The 18,936-nt window shown below is 38.1% G+C and overlaps 1 protein-coding gene across 1 annotated transcript in view; it reads left to right on the forward strand.

The window, feature by feature from the left end:
* Nucleotides 1-18,936, forward strand: part of PSMD1 (proteasome 26S subunit, non-ATPase 1) — a 105,645-nt gene that overhangs the window by 69,982 nt on the left and 16,727 nt on the right. Inside the window, exons 18-21 of the mRNA XM_081242234.1 lie at nt 3,350-3,466; nt 9,976-10,078; nt 15,831-16,000; nt 17,734-17,826. Coding sequence (XP_081098360.1) covers nt 3,350-3,466; nt 9,976-10,078; nt 15,831-16,000; nt 17,734-17,826 — 483 coding nt within the window. The remainder of the gene's footprint in view (nt 1-3,349; nt 3,467-9,975; nt 10,079-15,830; nt 16,001-17,733; nt 17,827-18,936) is intronic.

Raw genomic sequence — 18,936 nt, forward strand, 5'->3', positions numbered from 1 at the left:
ATTATATAGTGTCCTTCCTTGTCTCTTGTAACACTCTATTTTAAAGTCTATTTTATCTGATATGAGTATTGCTACTCCAGCTTTCTTTTGATTTCCATTTGCATGGAACATCTTTTTCCATCCCCTCACTTTCAGTCTGTATGTGTACCTAGCTCTGAAGTGGGTCTCCTGTAGACAGCATATATATGGGTCTTGTTTTGTATCCATTCAACTAGCCTGTGTCTTTTGGTTGGAGCATTTAATCCATTCACGTTTAAGGTAATTATCGATATGTATGATCCTGTTACCATTTTCTTAATTGTTTGGGGTTTGTTTTTGTAGGTCCTTTTCTTCTCTTGTGTCTCCCACTTAAAGAAGTTCTTTTAGCATTTGTTGTAGAGCTGGTTTGGTGGTGCTGAATTCTTTTAGCTTTTGCTTGTCTTTAAACTGTTGATTTCTCCATCGAATCTGAATGAGATCCTTGCTGGATAGCATAATCTTGGTTGTAGGTTCTTCCCTTTCATCACTTGAAATATATCATGCCACTCCCTTCTGGCCTGTAGAGTTTCTGCTGAGAAATCAGCTGTTAACCTTATGGGAGTTCCCTTGCATGTTATTTGTCATTTTTCCCTTGTTGCTTTCAGTAATTTTTCTGTCTTTAATTTTTGTTGGTTTGATTACTATGTGTCTCGCCATGTTTCTCCTTGGGTTTATCATGCCTGGGACTCTCTTTGCTTCCTGGGCTTGGGTGGCTATTTCCTTTCCCATGTTAGGGAAGTTTTCGACTATAATCTCTTCAAATATTTTCTCTGGTCCTTTCTCTCTCTCTTCTCCTTCTAGGACCCCTATAATGCTAATGTTGTTGCATTTAATGTTGTCCCAGAGGTCTATTAGGCTGTCTTCATTTCGTTTCATTCTTTTTTCTTTATTCTGTTCCACAGCAGTGAATTCCACCATTCTGTCTTCCAGGTCACTTATCCATTCTTCTGCCTCAGTTATTCTGCTATTGATTCCTTCTAGTGTATTTTTCATTTCAGTTATTGTATTGTTCATCTCTGTTTGTTTGTTCTTTAATTCTTCTAGGTCTTTGTTAAACATTTCTTGCATCTTCTCGATCTTTGCCTCCGTTGTTTTTCTGAGGTCCTGGATCATCTTTACTATCATTATTCTGAGTTCTTCTTCTGGAAGGTTTCCTATCTCCACTTCATTTAGTTGTTTTTCTGGGGTTTTATCTTGTTCCTTCATCTAGTACATAGCCTTCTGCCTTTTCATCTTGTCTCTCTTTCTGTGAATGTGTTTTTTGTTCCAGTCTTCAGGACTGTAGTTCTTCTTGCTTCTGTCTGCCCTCTGGTGGATGAGGCTGTCTAAGAGGCTTGTGCAAGTTTCCTGATGGGAGGGACTGGTGGTGGGCAGAGCTTAGTAAAACTTTAATCCTCTTGTCTGCTGATGGAGGGGCTGGGTTCCCTCCCTGTTGGTTTTTTGGCCTGAGGTGACCCAACACTGGATCCTACCTGGCTCTTTGGTGGGGCTAATGGCAGACTCTGGGAGGGCTCACCCAAGGAGTACTTCCCAGAACTTCTGCTGCCAGTGTCCTTGTCCTTATGATGAGACACAGCCACCCCCTGCCTCTGCAGGAGACCCTCCAGCACAAGCAGGTAGGTCTGGTTCAGTCTCCTATGGGGTCACTGCTCCTTCCCCTGGGTCCCAGTGCACACACTACTTTTTGTGTTCCCTCCAAGTGTGGAGTCTCTGTTTCCCCCAGTCCTGTTGAAGTCCTGCAGTCAGATCCCGCTAGCCTTCAAAGTCTGATTCTCTAGGAATTCCTCCTCCCATTGCCGGACCCCCAGGTTGGGAAGCCTGACGTGGGGCTCAGAACCTTCACTCCAGTGGGTGGACTTCTGTGGTATAAGTGTTCTCCAGTCTGTGAGTCACCCACCCAGCAGTTATGGGATTTGATTTTACTGTGATTGCCCCCCTCCTACCATCTCACTGTGGTTTCTCCTTTGTCTTTGGATGTGGGGTATCTTTTTTGGTGAGTTCCAGTGTCTTCCTGTCAATGATCGTTCAGTAGTTAGTTGTGATTCCAGTGGTCTCTCAAGAGGAAGTGAGCGCACGTCCTTCTTGCGCACTCCACTATCTTGAACCAGTCTCTTGCTCTGATTTTTCTCAAGTAAATAAATCGACGTAACAGGAAATCTGAAGTCCTTCCCCCCATGCCCCCCCGCAAAAGGATTCAATTTATTGTTCCTTTACTTGGCTTTGGAACAAAGGACATTTGAGAAATGACATACTGTATTAAAATAAGTTTGATAATCATATAAACTAATTGCTTTGTTCCTCCAAATTTATACCTACCTAAGGATCTTGTAAGGGGCACTGAACAAAGGTCCTGCAGGGTGTGTAATAGAAGTTATATGGAGCAAAAGAGTTCTTGGTCAAATACAATGAACAGATGCTGGGCTATGCAAAGGTCTAGTAGTTTCTTTAGTAAGGTTTCTTGAACCTTTTGTTATGATATGTACACTCCTGGAGCCCTTGGTGTGCTAGATACATTTTTGAATCAGAAGAGGGGGTGATATACAGTATGCAGGAGCTCCCAAACTTATTTAATCAAGGAATCCTGTTTTCTAGAACTGGTATTCTGAAGAATATGATATTGGGGATATCCTGGTAAACATTTTGGAAAATCCCACCGTATGTGGGAAGTGTAACCATGGAATCATTTCTAGTCGTATTTGACTTAATTTGTGTTGCCATTCTCCTAGCAGGTAAAATCTTTTTTGTTTTGGGAGTTTTGTTTCTCTTTGTTTTTTGTTTGTTTCAATTTACATTCGATTTATTTAATTTTTTAAATTAGATTTTGCAAAATCATCTTAAGATATTATCTTACCCTAGTATTTGAAGGAAGTTGGATACTTAGAGTCAGACTGGCCTGAGTTTGCTACATTTATGTGATTTTTGGCAATTTACTTTACCTGTCTAACTCTGTTTCTTTGTTTATAAAGATTGTTTTGTATTGCTGTTATTGTTGTTTTAGGATGAAGAGGATTAAATGGATAATATATATAAAATATCTCCCACGGCACCTGGAAAACAATAGGTGTTTATCAAACATTAATCTCATTTTTCTGCTTTCTTTTTTATCTCTTTTACCCCAAGACAGGAGCACTTGTGTTGTAAGCTTCCTTTTCACTTACCATCAATTATATTGAAACTTAAAGCATACTCAGTTCTGACTGTTGCATCCAAGTAGTCTTAAATTAACTTGTGATTACAATGTTGGATGAAAATATTGACTTAGAAAGACAGTAACTAATCGAAAATTTAGCTATATAAACTTTATTAAAAGTTTTTTTTTTAATGCTTTCAGGAAGCAATTAATTTGCTAGAACCAATGACAAATGACCCTGTGAACTATGTGAGGCAAGGAGCTCTCATAGCTTCGGCTCTCATCATGATCCAGCAGACTGAAATCACTTGTCCCAAGGTGAGCAAACAAAAAAATTCTCTAGAAGAGAGCTGGTTCAGGCTTTTCTTTGATAGCTTATCTTCTTTTGAGGACATTTCTACCTCAAATATGGTGTACACTGAACTCACAGAAAGTAAAGAGGTAGGAGAATAGGAAAACTTTAAGTATATAATACTCTTTGATTGCATTTTTTATAAATTTATGGTCACTTTGTTAATTCAGTTATATAGCCATACTTGAAAAATTAGAACTCATGGGTTGACAAAATCATAAAAATCAACTTGAATTTTTGCCTCCTGCTGTCCTTTTAAAATTTATTCAGTAGGATAACTTGTTCCTGTGATACAAGATACAAACTACGTGGTCTGTGATTTTTTTTTTTAATCCATCCTTCTGAGGTAATAAAAACTTTATATAGTATATACAATCTCAGTTTAGAAATGAGTACATCCAGATTCTCTGTTAGAATGTCATTGCCCTCATTGGAGATCCCTTGGGCAGGGTTTCAAATGGCTCCAGGAAGGTTTTCTTTCTTCCAGTGACCACTGATCATACTAGGCTCACCACATGCTCACCACATGGTCTCCCTGAAGCCCATCTCTAGGCTTAGAGTTAGTGGGAAAGACATAAAGCCCAGTTTTCCCCGTAGAGAAATCCTTTTCACATATCCTTCTATTGATACAATCAAGTCCTCATATATACCATGTGAATGACCCCATAACAGATTTTGAGGCATCTGTTTTAAAATTTCCTCATGATAGTCTCTCAGACCTCATTTCAGACTTTGGTATCTAATGTATCTTGGCACCTCACCCAGAACTTCTCATTTTGTTGAGAAACAGAAATTGCATAAATCTTATTACATATACTAAAAATTACCATGTTTAACATGTTTAATAGATGTATATAGCTTATGAAGAAATTTCAGATCTTTAATTCTTAATTTAAAGTTAGGGCATTTAACAGCCTTGTATAATTCTGCTCCTATATAAGAAACAGTGAAAGAAATTGACAACAGAAAAAGCCACTGGTATACTGTCTTCTGCCTCATTAAGCAGATTCACTTTTAGCAAAGTATCAATAGATAGACTAGGGGGGAGGAGAAAAAAAATTTCAGAACTCATTGATTATTCTGTGGAACTTTAATAATTTCCTTTTCTGAGCAGTTGCTATCATTTTTGTTGCTGTCTTTTTTTTTTTTTTTAATCTAGTCCTACTCTCTCCTAAAATCACTTTTTGTGTGTGTGTGTGTGTGTGTGGTATGCGAGCCTCTCACTGTTGTGGCCTCTCCCGTTGCGGAGCACAGCCTTCGGACGCGCAGGCTCAGCGGCCATGGCTCACAGGCCCAGCCGCTCCGTGGCATGTGGGATCTTCCCAGACCAGGGCACGAACCCATGTCCCCTGCATCGGCAGGTGGACTGTCAACCACTGCGCCACCAGGGAAGCCCTAAAATCACTTTTAAGACTTATAAAAATTGGGTTATTGCAAAAATAGAATCAAACTTCTCATCCTCTTTTAATACTTAATTACTTACTTAATATATTGTATCTTCTAGAATATAAACATCTTTTCAAGCAGACCACATTTCTTTTTGGTTTTTGTTTTTAAATAGAGCAGTTATGAGTAGTTTTTGCATCTTTTATTTCTACTTTTGATCTTCTGTTGAGCTTTATCAGCTGGAGGTTATCCAACTGAGTAATGTCATTAAAGAAGGAAGTTTGGCCATGGAATGCACGTCCCCTAACAGTAATATATAGGTACTTATTCACTTTGACCTCGCATGTTGCTTTCTTGTTATATGTATTGTGAACATGACAAATGTTTTGCCATCTTCCCATCCTCTGCTGTAGGATTTCATTGATTTTATAACCATAAGCTCTGCACCAACAATGGCAGAGTACTTTGTAATGGGGTGGGGTTAGGTTAGGGTAGGCTGTATAGTTTCAAAAACCTTTCAACTATTTATTCTAATAAATATTCTGGGAATTCCCTGGCGGTCCAGTGGTTGGGACTTTGCACGTCCACTGCAGGGGGCACGGGTTCAATCCCTGCTCCAGGAACTAAGATCCAGCAAGCCACGTGGCGTGGCCAAAATTTAAAAAATTGATATTCTTTTGGGGTGGTGTGATATTGCTGAAAAGAAAAAGCTGTTAACAAGCTTGAAGAGAAAAGTAAGTTCTCAAGGCTACAGAGTCCTAGTCACAAGGTTACAAACCAGTCCATGAAAATGCCTTGAAATTAAAGATCAAGTGTTAATTTCATCAAGACTATAACCCCCTCCTCAAAGGAATACAGAAGGGACATTTCTTAGATATTTTGTGAGATTTTTAATGGAAATTTCCAAAGGAAATGTTTTTTATGCAGTCATGATCTACCTCACATCCTTTTACAGAATGCTGTCTTAACACTAAGCTCTACACATTGTGGTCTTAGTTTAACTAACTCCAGTACATCTTTGCTTTTCTTCTGCCAGTTTCTTGCTCACTCACTCTCACAAACATAGACCCCAGAACACGCATACACCCTTGGGTGATTACAAACCCAATTTAGAAGGCTCTTAGACCAGAGGTTCAGAACCATTTAACTAGACTACTGTTCTTTTATAGGTCCTTGGAGTTACTTTGTCTCCAGAACCCAACTCTTTATGAAGGATCTATCTTCTGTTTTTCTTATTAAATGAACTCCACTGTTAGCAGTTATTTGAACATGTATATAACAAGTATCATATATAGAATCAGATAAAAATATTAAAGTGTAAGAATGGGATCCTGTGCTCCTCCTTGCCTAATATCATCTAGCCTGAGACCTGTTACAAGGAAGCTTCTCTCACCACTGACATGTACCCTTTTTGGAAGTAGGATCATATTTGGCCAAGTTTGATCAGCTTTTGCAGTTTTAAAATAAATCAGCATGAACTTTTATATTATAAGGTTTCATTTTACAGCATAACACATTTTTAAATAGTAATTTGTACTACCATACTGTTGCCTTAAGTAAGACAGGAATTTGGACCCTAAAAGTGTTGGTGGTAATATAAAGAAAAGGCACAACCAACTACCATGAACAAAATAATACTAATAAGATTGAGGAGGGAGCTGAAAACATCACTTGGGTTATTGATAGTGGGGAAATCATGATAGCATTGCCAGGAATCTTGAAAAAGAATAAAGATAATTTTCACATTAGGCATGTTAAGTTTGAGATTATAGCAAGTCAGTTGGAGATAAGATGAGAGCATAGGAAAAAAATCAGAACTAAAGAAAGAGATAGGAGCTAGCCCAGATAAATTATATAAGTTCATGGCCCTTTATCTGCAATGCCAATTTACAGAAAGGTCTGAAAACTAAGAGTTTTGTCTGTCTTTAAGGACTCGTTTGGCTGTAAAATCTGAGCCAGTATGAACTCATTTATAGCCTTTATCCCATTTAGTAAATATTCATTTTTGCTGCTTCAGAAACATTAATTTGGTTGATTACGGGATATTACCCCCACGCTCCACTGAGGATATTGCATAATTTATGGTGTGTGCACCTTGTCACCTTTCTAAATTCTGAATTCCAAAATTCATCGGGCCTCAGTGAGTTCGTGGAAGGAATTATATACCTAGTTGAAGTCATAAGAGCTAATGTAATGTCATAGAAAGAGAAAAGGGAAAAAAAACACTCTAAAACTGATCCCTGATGTACAGCTTCATTTCAATATCCAGGAAAACAGGGAAAAAAAAAAAAAAAACAGGAAGAGACATAACCTAGGTGATAAGTAACCACAGAAAAGACGTTTACAGAACTTTATGCCCTTCTCCCATCCTTTATTTTTCTCTCTGACATAGAATTATGGGTTTTGTTTTTTTCCAACAGTATGAGGTGTATAGAGTTAAAAACATGATGAGTGTTTTAAATGCAGGATTTGGAGAAGGTAGATTTTAGATAATCAGGCACAGCGGAAGGCATGGGTCACAGCATTGTCTGAAATTTAATTGTCTTTTCTGTGAGATTATCATAATATAAAATGGGAAATTAGTATGATTTTCTCGTACAAATTCTGATTTGTTTTATGTGGGGGCCATACTATTCATAGCGATGAAATTGAGTCAGAAGATCATGATCCTTAGCCATGACTACAATAAATTGTTTGTGATCACAAGTGAGCCAGTCTTTTTACCTATCTTGGTTCCATTTTTCACATCTGTAAATTAGGCAGAGTAGACCAAATGGGCTCAAAGTCGCCTTCCAAATGTAAGATACTATCCTAACCTACTAATATAATTCTTTATGAAGAATCGTAATAATGAAAATTAAGTTACTGCTGCATAAGTAATAAAATGAGAGGAAAAATTTTTAAGTGATGAACAAAAACTAGCTTTTATAAAGTACTAGTCTACTTAATATTGATTGGATAAACCCATTATGTATTTGCATTGATTTTTTTTTATTCCATCTTTCAGTTTCACCAAATGTCCTGTTGTTCGGGGTGTGGTTTTATATTTAAGTTCTTCCTTATAATGTACATACAGTGCTTTGTCCAGCGTTTCTTTTTGTAAGTTCATGAACTATTTTGTAAACTGTTAGCACATAAAATTTCCATCCTATATAAGGTAATGTAAGTGTTCATCTAAAATAAGTTAAGAATCAAAGGAATTTGACTTGTTGAACCAGAGTAAAAGCATCAAACCTTAGGATTTTTAAAACTAGAAGGGAATTTTGTGATGATCTCATCGTGCAGGGTTTTATAGCTAGAGAAAGTAAGATGTAAAGAAGTGAGTGGCTTGCTAATGGTCATATGCTGGGTAGTGGCAGAGTTAGTTCATTGTTTTCCCTATCACATTCTGTTGTTGCCTATGAATAAATAAGTGAGAACCACTTTAAGGAATATCATTTTGATAACAGTATTTAGATTGCAGAGAGGATAGTCATGGAGGACTGGTAGGACTCTGCTCTGATATGGTAAGACAGCCATGCTTACTGAATCATAAAATGCCTTTTACACATTACTTTACATATGTATTACTTCATATAGTCCTTACAACAGCCGTGTAGGTGTTGTAATCCCTGTAGAGACAAAGAAACTGAGACTCAGAAAAGCCAAGTAACTTACGCAAACAGCCTATTAGAGCAGAGGTATTTATAAGCCAGTGTTGTCTGACCCTATGTTACTCTGCACTGTATCACAGTGTGGCCTCCCGGACCAAGATAAATGAAAAGGGCAAGAGATTCTGAAAGAATATGTAATGCAGATAAAATCATTATATTGGGAAACTCAAATTCTATATTTTCTGCCTTTGGCAGATTTGGGGAGCTCTGTGATCGTGTGCTTCTTGAACAAGCCGACTTCTTTCTGGGTGCTTACCACTTGAAAAGCACTTGGTGGGAAAATAGAGAAGTGTAAGACATGGAGGAAGCATAAAATATTTCCCTTATTGTCACCCAAAAATCAGATATTTTGATGAGAACATACATTTTATAAATATTATTTTCTAATTATAAAAGTAATATATGTTAATTTTAGAAAATACAGAAAATAATGAAGAAGCAAACAAAAATTACCAGGAATCCCTCCCTGAATGAGTCAGCATGTATTCCATTTTGGTGTGTTCTTTTTTTTTTTTTAAGATTTTTTTTTTCCCTTTTTGTTTTTAATTAATTTTATTTTTGGCTGCATTGGGTCTTCGTTGCTGCACGCGGGCTTTCTCTAGTTGCGGCGAGTGGGGGCTACTCTTTGTTGGCGTGCACAGGCTTCTCACTGCAGTGGCTTCTCTTGTTGCGGAGCACGGGCTGTAGGTGCCTGGGCTTCAGTAGTTGTCACACCGGCCTCAGTAGTTGTGGCTCGCAGGCTCTAGAGCACAGGCTCAGTAGTTGAGATGCACAGGCTTAGTTGCTCCACGGCATGCGGGATCTTCCTGGACCAGGGATCCAGCCCGTGTCCCCGGCATTGGCAGGCGGATTCTTAAACACTGCACCACCAGGGAAGTCCCTTGATGTATTCTTTTGGTAAGAGTAATTATTGTGATGTGTCCTCTGAAAATTAATGTGTAAGCATAATGAAAATCTTTATTGTATATGTGAATATAAATCCAAAATATACCTCACACAGCTGCAGTGAAAGGTAGTTTGTTGTAAGGTAGAATTGAAGGACTGTGCCCATTAGGAAACCTGTAGGTTGATGGTGAGCAGAAGAGGTGTAATTCAGAGTTCACTGGAAGCCTTAGTGTTCACTTAAACTGTTTAAGCCTGCTGACTAAGAGTGGTGCAATATGAAATCACACTCAGCATTCCCTTGAGTCTGAATCATCCACTGTGGAATGAGGATTGAAAACAGAGCTGGTGCTCCCATACCAGAAAAGTCATGACATCCATGATTTCAACCATGGGACTGTTCTGCCTTCAAATCCGGTCCAGATCCCTCTCTTTTTGAATGTTGTGAATCAGAACTCAGGTTTCATTGCCATTTGAGCAGTCATTTTCCCCACTCGAAAATGACACAGCAAATGAATAGAACTAGACTATAATTGTTTTTCTTGTTCCTTCAGGTGAATCAGTTCAGACAGCTGTATTCAAAAGTCATCAATGATAAACATGATGATGTCATGGCCAAGTTTGGCGCTATTCTGGCCCAGGGCATACTGGATGCAGGTAAATGTTTATAAATCTTCCAGATTAATTTGTCTGTTTAAACTAAATCTAATGAAATATCTGTTCTACCTATATGACAAAGTAGAAATTGAGTCTGGGACAAATTACTCCTGGAGAAAATTTGGAGCCTGCAGTTCATAATAACTTAGTAGAGTTAAGACTGCAGACTCTTACGGTTTGAATCCCAGTCCCTTTACAGTACTAGCTATATTTCCCCTCTTTATGTCTGTTTTCTTGTTTCGTAAGGTCTACCTCATAGTGTTGGGAGGATTAAAAGTATATGTAAAGCAACTAAAACAGTCCCAGTCACTTAGTAAAGTGCTCAGTGAGTGTCGGCTGATTTCTTTTCCTTTAATTTTCTTAGTATATATCAGTTTTAAACAAGTTGACATTGGAAATTTTTTGAGGAAAATATTAGGTTTTAGACAAATTCTAGTAGCTAAATCATCCTAAAATAAGATACATGGAGGGCTTCCCTGGTGGCGCAGTGGTTAAGAGTCCGCCTGCTGATGCAGGGGACACGGGTTCGTGTCCCAGTCCGGGAAGATCCCACACGCCGCAGAGCAGCTGGGCCCGTGAGCCATGGCCACTGAGCCTGCACGTCCGGAGCCTGTGCTCCGCAATGGGAGAGTCCGCAACAGTGAGAGGCCCACGTACCGCAAAAAAAAAAAAAAAAAAAAAAGATACATGGAATATTTCTCTAGTAAATGCATAGCACACTGTACCAACTGGCTCCTGAATTCACATTCTTCACCACTACACTATGGTTTATTTAAAAAGAGATGGGCTACCCTTTCAAGATAGAATGGTGTACTTTAGTACCTTGGACTTGGGGTTCATTCAACCTATTCTTTAACTGTTATTACTGGTGATATCTCACTCAGTAGGGTAGAAGGGAGTAAGCATAACTATTTCATTCAAGTGTGAGATTCTTTTTCTAACTGTACCCTAGGCATGTAGAATATAATCTTTTTCATTAATCTTTGCTAATTTGGAAGGTAAAACGATAGTATCTCAAGGTTTTCATAGTAATTCTATTACTAGATGAGCTTTTCTAAAACTTATTGGTTATCTTAATTTCTTCTAATAAAAACTGTTAGCCATATTTATTGCAACCATTCTTTTATTGGTCAACTAGAAATGTGTTTATATTTCTAGTGAAGGAAATCAGAGAAAGAAGCTGAAGTTTTTAATATCGTAAGTTTTTTTGTTAACCTTGTCAGGTTTTGTACTTAGAGTATTTTTTAGTGATATTAAGATTTTCAGCGTCCTTATTTTTTAATTTTAGGTAATCTCCCTTATATATAAGGCTTTTAAAAAAATCTGTCTCCTTTCTAATTTGATTATATTATCTTTTTCTTAATTAGATTTGCTAGAGATTTCTCTTTTTGTTTATATGCTGTTGTTAGTCTTTTTTTCCCCTAAATTCTTTATTTTTGCTTGACTCTTATTTGCCTTTTCTTTCTTTTTTAGAATGTTGGTGCTGTTTTCTAAAATTTTTTTTTTTTTTTTTTTTGTGGTACGTGGGCCTCTCATTGTTGTGGCCTCTCCCATTGCGGAGCACAGGCTGCGGATGCACAGGCTCAGCGGCCATGGCTCACGGGCCCAGCCGCTCCGCGGCATGTGGGATCTTCCCGGACCGGGGCACGAACCCGCGTTCTCTGTATCGGCAGGCGGACTCTCAACCACTGCGCCACCAGGGAAGCCCCTAAATTTTTTTTTAATTAATTAATTTATTTATTTTGGCTGAGCTGGGTCTTAGTTGCAGCACACAGGATCTTCATTGCAGCATGTGGGATCTTTAGTTCTGGCATGCGAACTCTTAGTTCTGGCATGCATGTGGGATCTAGTTCCCTGACCAGGGATTGAACCCGGGCCCCCTGCATTGGGAGCATAGAGTCTTAGCCACTGGACCACCAGGGAAGTCCTTGTTTTCTAAATTTTTGAGGCAAATACCCTTCTCTTTTAATCCATTTGTCTAGTAAAGTTTGTTTTGTTTTAATTTTCCAAGAAGTTGAGAGTTTTCTGCTTAAATTTTTAGTGTTTATCGTACAATTTATATTTTTCTCTTTTTAACTTAAAGATAGGTCGTTGCAGCTGTATATAAATAAGGACAGTATTCTATAGATACTTTAGATGAAGTAAACCATTTCAGTTCTTGATGGTATTGATTCTCTCCCATGTATAAGTGATACAGACATTGACATGCCATAGTTTCTCCCTTCTCATTCTTTGCCACCTTCCAAAATTTTTATATTATGTTTACATTGTCATAACTCGTAACATTTACATACTCTTGTGAAATCATAATTCTCACAGTTTAGTCTTAGTTTCATATTTAAAGGGATTCAGTGCTCACCACCATTTCTTTTATTGCTGCTTCTTTTTCCAAGGTATCTATACTAAGACTTGACACTTAACTGACTGGATTTTGTCAGTCTCTAGTTTACATTTGGGTTCACTCTCTATGGGTTTTGATAGATGCGTAATGATATGTATCCACCTTTACAGTATCATACAGAATACTTTCACTGCCTTAAAAATCCTCTGTGCTCTACCTTTTCATCCCTCCCTCCCTCCCCACTCCCGCACCCCCAATCCCCGGGCAACCACTGATCTTTCTGCTGTCTCTATAGCTTTAGTTTTTCCTTTTCCAGAATGTTACATAGTTGGAATCATACAGTATGTAACCTTTTCAGATTGGCTACTTTAGGTAACTGGTTTTTCAATAGGATTTAGAAGTAACATTTTACTACTCCATAATATTTTATGTTTTCTTTTAGCTGCTAGTTTTTGAAGTTTGTGGCTTTAGGCTTCAACCCTTTACTCATTCATTCAGTACTACTAAATTAGAGCCATTTGTTAAGAAATTGGGGAGAGAATAATTCTTTGTTTTAGCTTTATTCTGCCATCTTTACTAGAAGTCCTCTCTCTGTTTTCCCCTCCTTCCTCTTTGAGCCCTTCTCTCCTTCCATCTTTTTTTTTTGTGAGTGTCTGTTTGATCTGTGATGAATCAATCAAGTTTTGATGCTTCTTTCATTTCTCTTTTTAGTGTTAAGTACATAAAAGTTGTGTACTGCCATATTTTCTATTAGGAGTATAAGATTATTTTCTTACCCTTTTTCACTTTGCTAATATCCTTTCTTCCTGGACAACATTTCTGCAACTGCATTAGGAAAAATTTTAGTCCTGTAATTTATCTCTCAGAAGTTAATGGTAGTAGAGAAAATCTGGAGAGGGCAACTTCAAAGGAATGAGTGAAGTTTATGAGAATTCACTCAATGATTTGGTTTCTTCAAGGAGAAAAGCTGAAGATTAAGAAAGTTTATGGTGAAGTTTGTACAACTGTGCAAACACTATCAATAGAATAAACTTGCCCTTGTTTCATATTAAATCTCAAACTATTAGAACTAAAGGCTAGTTTAGTTTCTAAGTCTGAAGAAGATAGGTTTCATTGAAATAAAAGAAAATTCAGCTTCAAAACTTAGATCAAATATCACATTCTCTAGGAAGCCCTTCCCCCCTCTTTTTCTAGTGTATTCAGCCTCCACCATGTAGGTGGGCCTAGTACGCAGTTATACCTATCATAATACTTTTATGCCTTATTTTAATTATCTAATTATCTGTCTTCACTAGATTGGAGGCTCCTTGGAATCTTTTTCAGTATTTCAAAATTCTTAATGTATAGGAAGTATTCTGTGAATGTAGGGTTTAGAATAGGGAAGAATATAAGCAGACAGTAAAAGTATAACTCATTCCTATTGGAAAAACACAAAGTATACCTGATTTATCTCTAGGTAAAATCTTAAATGAAATATCTGTAGAGGGAGTATTAGGAAAATCTAGGTTATTTGGTTGAACAGTAGAACCCTGATTCTTATAAAAAATGCTTTTTGGCTTAGTAAAGTTAGTACTCACTTCCTAACTCCAAGCAAAACATGAAGGCAGGACATCCCTGGTGGTGCAGTGGTTAAGAATCGGCCCACCAATGCAGGGGACACGGGTTCAAGCCCTGGTCCGGGAAAATCCCACATGCCACGGAGCAACTAAGCCCGTGAGCCACACTGCTGAGCCCACGTGTGACAACTACTGAAGCCCGTGCACCTAGAGCCCGTGCTCTGCAACAAGAGAAGCCACCGCAATGAGAAGCCCGCACACCGCAACAAAGAGTAGCCCCTGCTCACCGCAACTAGAGAAAGCCCTTGCATAGCAACAAAGACCCAATACAGCCATAAATAAATACATAAAATACATGAAGGTGTCTGTGTGATACTGAGATGAAGAGAAGTGAAACGTGAGCAATGGAGATCCAGAATTGGTATTCACATTAGGATGGTGACTAGGCACAAACAAGCCTTATTTTTATGGGCTATATTATATAAGCTAAAAGATTCGTGTCTCAAAGTTCTGGGGTCCAACACTAACACTGTTACTATAGGCCAGAGGCTGCAACACAACAGCCTGTGGGCCATACCTGCCTTAAACACGTTTTTGCCTGCCTAGCAAAATTTGCAAAATTTTGTCCGAAATCCAGATTCAAGTGTACTTTTAAAAACAAAATTACATAGTGACCCTGGATCTAACACCCCTAGTAACATGTCCTCTTTAAATATGACATGAACTTTTTTTTTTTTTTTTTTGCGATACACGGGCTTCTCACCGTTGTGGCCTCTCCCGTTGCGGAGCACAGGCTCCGGACGCGCAGGCTCAGCAGCCATGGCTCACGGGCCCAGCTGCTCCACGGCATGTGGGATCTTCCCGGACCGGGGCACGAACCCGTGTCCCCTGCATTGGCAGGCGGACTCTCAACCACCGCGCCACCAGGAAAGCCCGACATGAACTTTTCAGTTTGCTTCAATCCACACTGCTTTCAGTCCAACTTTTCTCATTTGTTTACCTGACCAGTTCCTAAAGACATTCAAGTTTGCAACCCCTAAAGCCTCCTAGAATCTCAGCCTTATGAGGTCCCAGTAGAGATCTTAGCTAACTAATACTTGGATCTTAGTTCTTGTTCACTAGCTTTCAAACTGTGTTTCTCTGCACTCCCTCAAGGGAAAGTCTAGGGGACGTGGAAAGAGGTAGATTAACAGGTCAGATTCAAGCCCAAAATCTCTTCTGATTTAACAGAATTAGCTCTGATTTCATTGTTTTACATATTGTGCTTCCTCAAAAAAATTTTTCAGTTGAATCAAGAATTGGATATTTTGTTAGTGGTAGTGCTCTAATTCAAATGCTCAAGTTCAAACTCTCATTTTGCCAATGGGAAAAAAAACTTTTAGAGGTAAAGTGATTTGTCCAAGATCACAAGGCTAGTTAATCTTGGAGCTGCCTGCATTCAGACATGACTAAAGCAGAAAGAATAAAAATAAGCAAACAGTATCTACCTCTTGTCTCTTTGCCATTGTTTACAAATACGATGTGTACTAAAATTTTACTTTTTGTTTGCATATTAAAAGCCAATGTACAATATAGATTAATATTTAATTAAGCATACAAGTTCTGATATCCTTCAGGCTTAGTTTTTGAAAAATGCCTACCTATATAGAAAGAAGTTCTAAATTACCCTTAGTCCAGTATTTCCAATTTTGGAGACCCTATATAGCTCATTGGCTAACTAATTCCAGTGACTTCATATTAGATTTTAGAACTATACTCTCAAAATAATCACCAAGTTTTTCCCTAGTGTAGTACTTAGAAATCTTTATTATTGCTCAACTAGATTCATGTTTATGATTTCTCTCCTTTTCTACAGGTGGACATAATGTCACAATCTCCTTGCAGTCCAGAACTGGGCACACCCATATGCCTTCTGTGGTTGGCGTCCTTGTCTTTACCCAGTTCTGGTTCTGGTTTCCTCTTTCACACTTCCTGTCATTGGCTTATACCCCTACCTGTGTCATTGGCCTTAACAAGGACTTAAAGGTATGTTTGTGAGACCTCAGTTTTACATTGTATCTTCACCATATTCTCCCACTCACAAGGATTTTCATAAAATTTTAAAGAGTAGTTAGCACCTTATTAATAAAGTATTTTCCCTTCAGACTGAGTCATCACCTTATTGAGAGGAGTGTGTTGGTGGAAGTTTTGAAAATCAAGTCTTTTTACTAACTGCATAACCTTGGGTAAATCAATTGAGAGGGATTGGTAAGAGGGGGGCAAAATATAAAAATATGAAAAGGCTTTATAATCACTGATGAATTTTATTTAATATTGAAGGTCTGTGAGAGCTGTTGTAGGATTTCATGCAGATAAATGACATGATGAGATTTGCATTTTAGAAACATTCTGATATCAGTGGAAATTTGTTACAATGCTATTGCAGTAATCTGGGCAAGGAAGACCTAAACTAAATCTTACTAAGGAAGGAAGGTTTGAGACAGGGATATGTTTCAGTGTTATGTGATGCTAGAGCATTTGATAGAAGAAAGGATTGTTGCTAAAGGGAAAACAAGATAGGAGGATGTCCCTTTGGTAGTGGCAGAAAGCAAGACCAGCAGTGAGGAGCCAGGGACACTGACAGAAAGAAACTAGTCACTTAAGTCAAAGACTTAAGGTGATACATTCCCTGTCATCACACTATCCTTTTTTTTTTTTTTTTTTAAATGAGGTTTTTGCTTATTTCTTTTTTCTCAGTCCTATGGCCTGATGACTCACTTTCTTGGTCTTGCATCCTCTCAGAGGCTTTTTGATCTTTAAATAACTCTTACATTAGGTCATCGCCATTGTTAAAACATTCTGTTAAGTTTTCAGAGTGGAAAAATTTTAGGCGAAAAAATGACTGGTAAAGATTGAGTATTTCATTGAATTGATTTTTTTCAGTATAGCTGTATAGCCAATTAATTATCCTCTAAGTGTTTCAGTATTAAACTACTCACATTTGTAAATATTGAGCAGTTTTATCTCTCAGAGCAAAAATCTTTTGTTTTCCCAATCCCTAACATTTAACATTGTGGTTAAACATACTGTATAATCTTTAGGGACTTCTTCCTCTGGCACACAATTTTATGATCTCTGTTTCCATTCCTTACAGTGAAAGTGGGATGGAAAAGACAAGATTGCTTGTCCTAGTAAATGTGATGCTTATTATCATTCTCTTGGGTAAATAGAGAAAAATTCATACTAGAGAACTTTAAACCTAGTCAATAAGTAATGCAAAGCCAACTTTTCCATTAGGCTCATGCTAGACTCTTGTAAGGTGTGATTATATGGTGTAGAAACTGTATATGGACGTGTATAGGTTGTTACTGTGGTACAAGGAAGGGACATGAAAGTTAGGAATGCAGGTTAGATAATCAGATGACACTTTACAAAGAAGGTAACAGTTGATCTGACGCTCATACCGTGAGTGGGACTTAACGCTCTGAAGCAGGGTGTGTGGTCAGTAAAAATGAAAGGAATGCCAGTTCAAAGGCACAGAGCTTCAAGAAAGTATAGGGAACCACAGTAGTTCTGTAAAGCACCTCAAAACTAATTCAGTGAAAGAAGAGAGATGCCTTTAAGGGAGGAGTGGTAACATAATTGAATAACTGTGTAATTTAGCCAGGATTGAAACTTCTGGCACCCCTTGGCATCTGTGTGCTTGTTAAGAGCATAGAATACTTAAATCTTGGTTTTGATTATTTTAATAGAGGGGGGGAATTCTCTTATTTCTTCAGATGCCGAAAGTTCAGTATAAGTCAAACTGTAAACCATCAACATTTGCATATCCTGCCCCTCTGGAAGTACCAAAAGAAAAAGAAAAGGAAAAGGTAGGTTTTTTGCTACTTTGAGCACCATTTGTACCTATATAGGAGCTGCTTAGTGTTTTACTTGGGTTTGTTTTAAATATTGTTATGTTTTAAAGTAGGTATTTTTAAAGTAATACTTCTCATAGTAAAATCCAACGTTACACAGGAATATAAAGTGAAAGCCCTTTTCTCTCCTGGTCGTCCAAGTCCCGTGTTGCAGGAATCACAACTTGTGAATCCCTCCAAATGTTTTTTCTGCACATAGATATACTTTTTATACCACAAATCGAATTATTCTCTGTGTGCTGTTCTGTATCTTATTGTTTTCACTTTAACAATTTTTTTAAAAAAACTTTCAATGTGTATTGATCTCTTTTTTTCCAAAGCTGCAGAGCAATCCCTTTATGTATATATATCATTGTCTTACCCAGTTCTTTATCTGATAGACATTTAAGGTTATTTCTGATTTGTCACTGTTACAAATGGGACTGGAATAGAGTTTTTATACATGTATATTTGTGCACTTGTACAAGTATATCTATAGGTTAGGATCTCAGATATGGAATTGCTTGATCAAAAGTAATGCACATGAGGGGCTTCCCTGGTGGCGCAGTGGTTGAGAATCCGCCTGCCGATGCAGGGGACACGGGTTCGTGCCCCGGTCCGGGAAGATCCCACATGCCGTGGAGCGGCTGGGCCCGTGAGCCATGGCCGCTGAGCCTGTGCGTCCGGAGCCTGTGCTCCACAACGGGAAAAGCCACGACAGTGAGAGGCCCGCATACCACTAAAAAAAAAAAGTAATGCACATTATTTATTTTTATAAGTGTCAACTAAATTTCTTTTCAAAATGGATATAACCAATTTATACTCCTCCCCACAAGCATGAAGACACTCATTGATACGTGTTAAGTTAAATTATGGTGAAATTGAGAGCTGTGCTTGCCCCTGTAGTTGTCTCAGTAAAATTACCCTTTACGACACTTGAGGTTTAGGAAAATGATTTTTTCCCTCAAGAGAACGTTCCATATTAGCCAGTTGACTATTTGCTGTAAATGTTATAGTTAAGTAGGGATAATTATATAACTGACCAAATTGTGGGTGGTAGGTGATGATATCCTTTGACAACAGTAT

Source organism: Mesoplodon bidens, assembly GCF_964165515.1.
Source record: "Mesoplodon bidens genome assembly, chromosome: 8".
NCBI classification, from domain to species: domain Eukaryota; kingdom Metazoa; phylum Chordata; class Mammalia; order Artiodactyla; family Ziphiidae; genus Mesoplodon; species Mesoplodon bidens.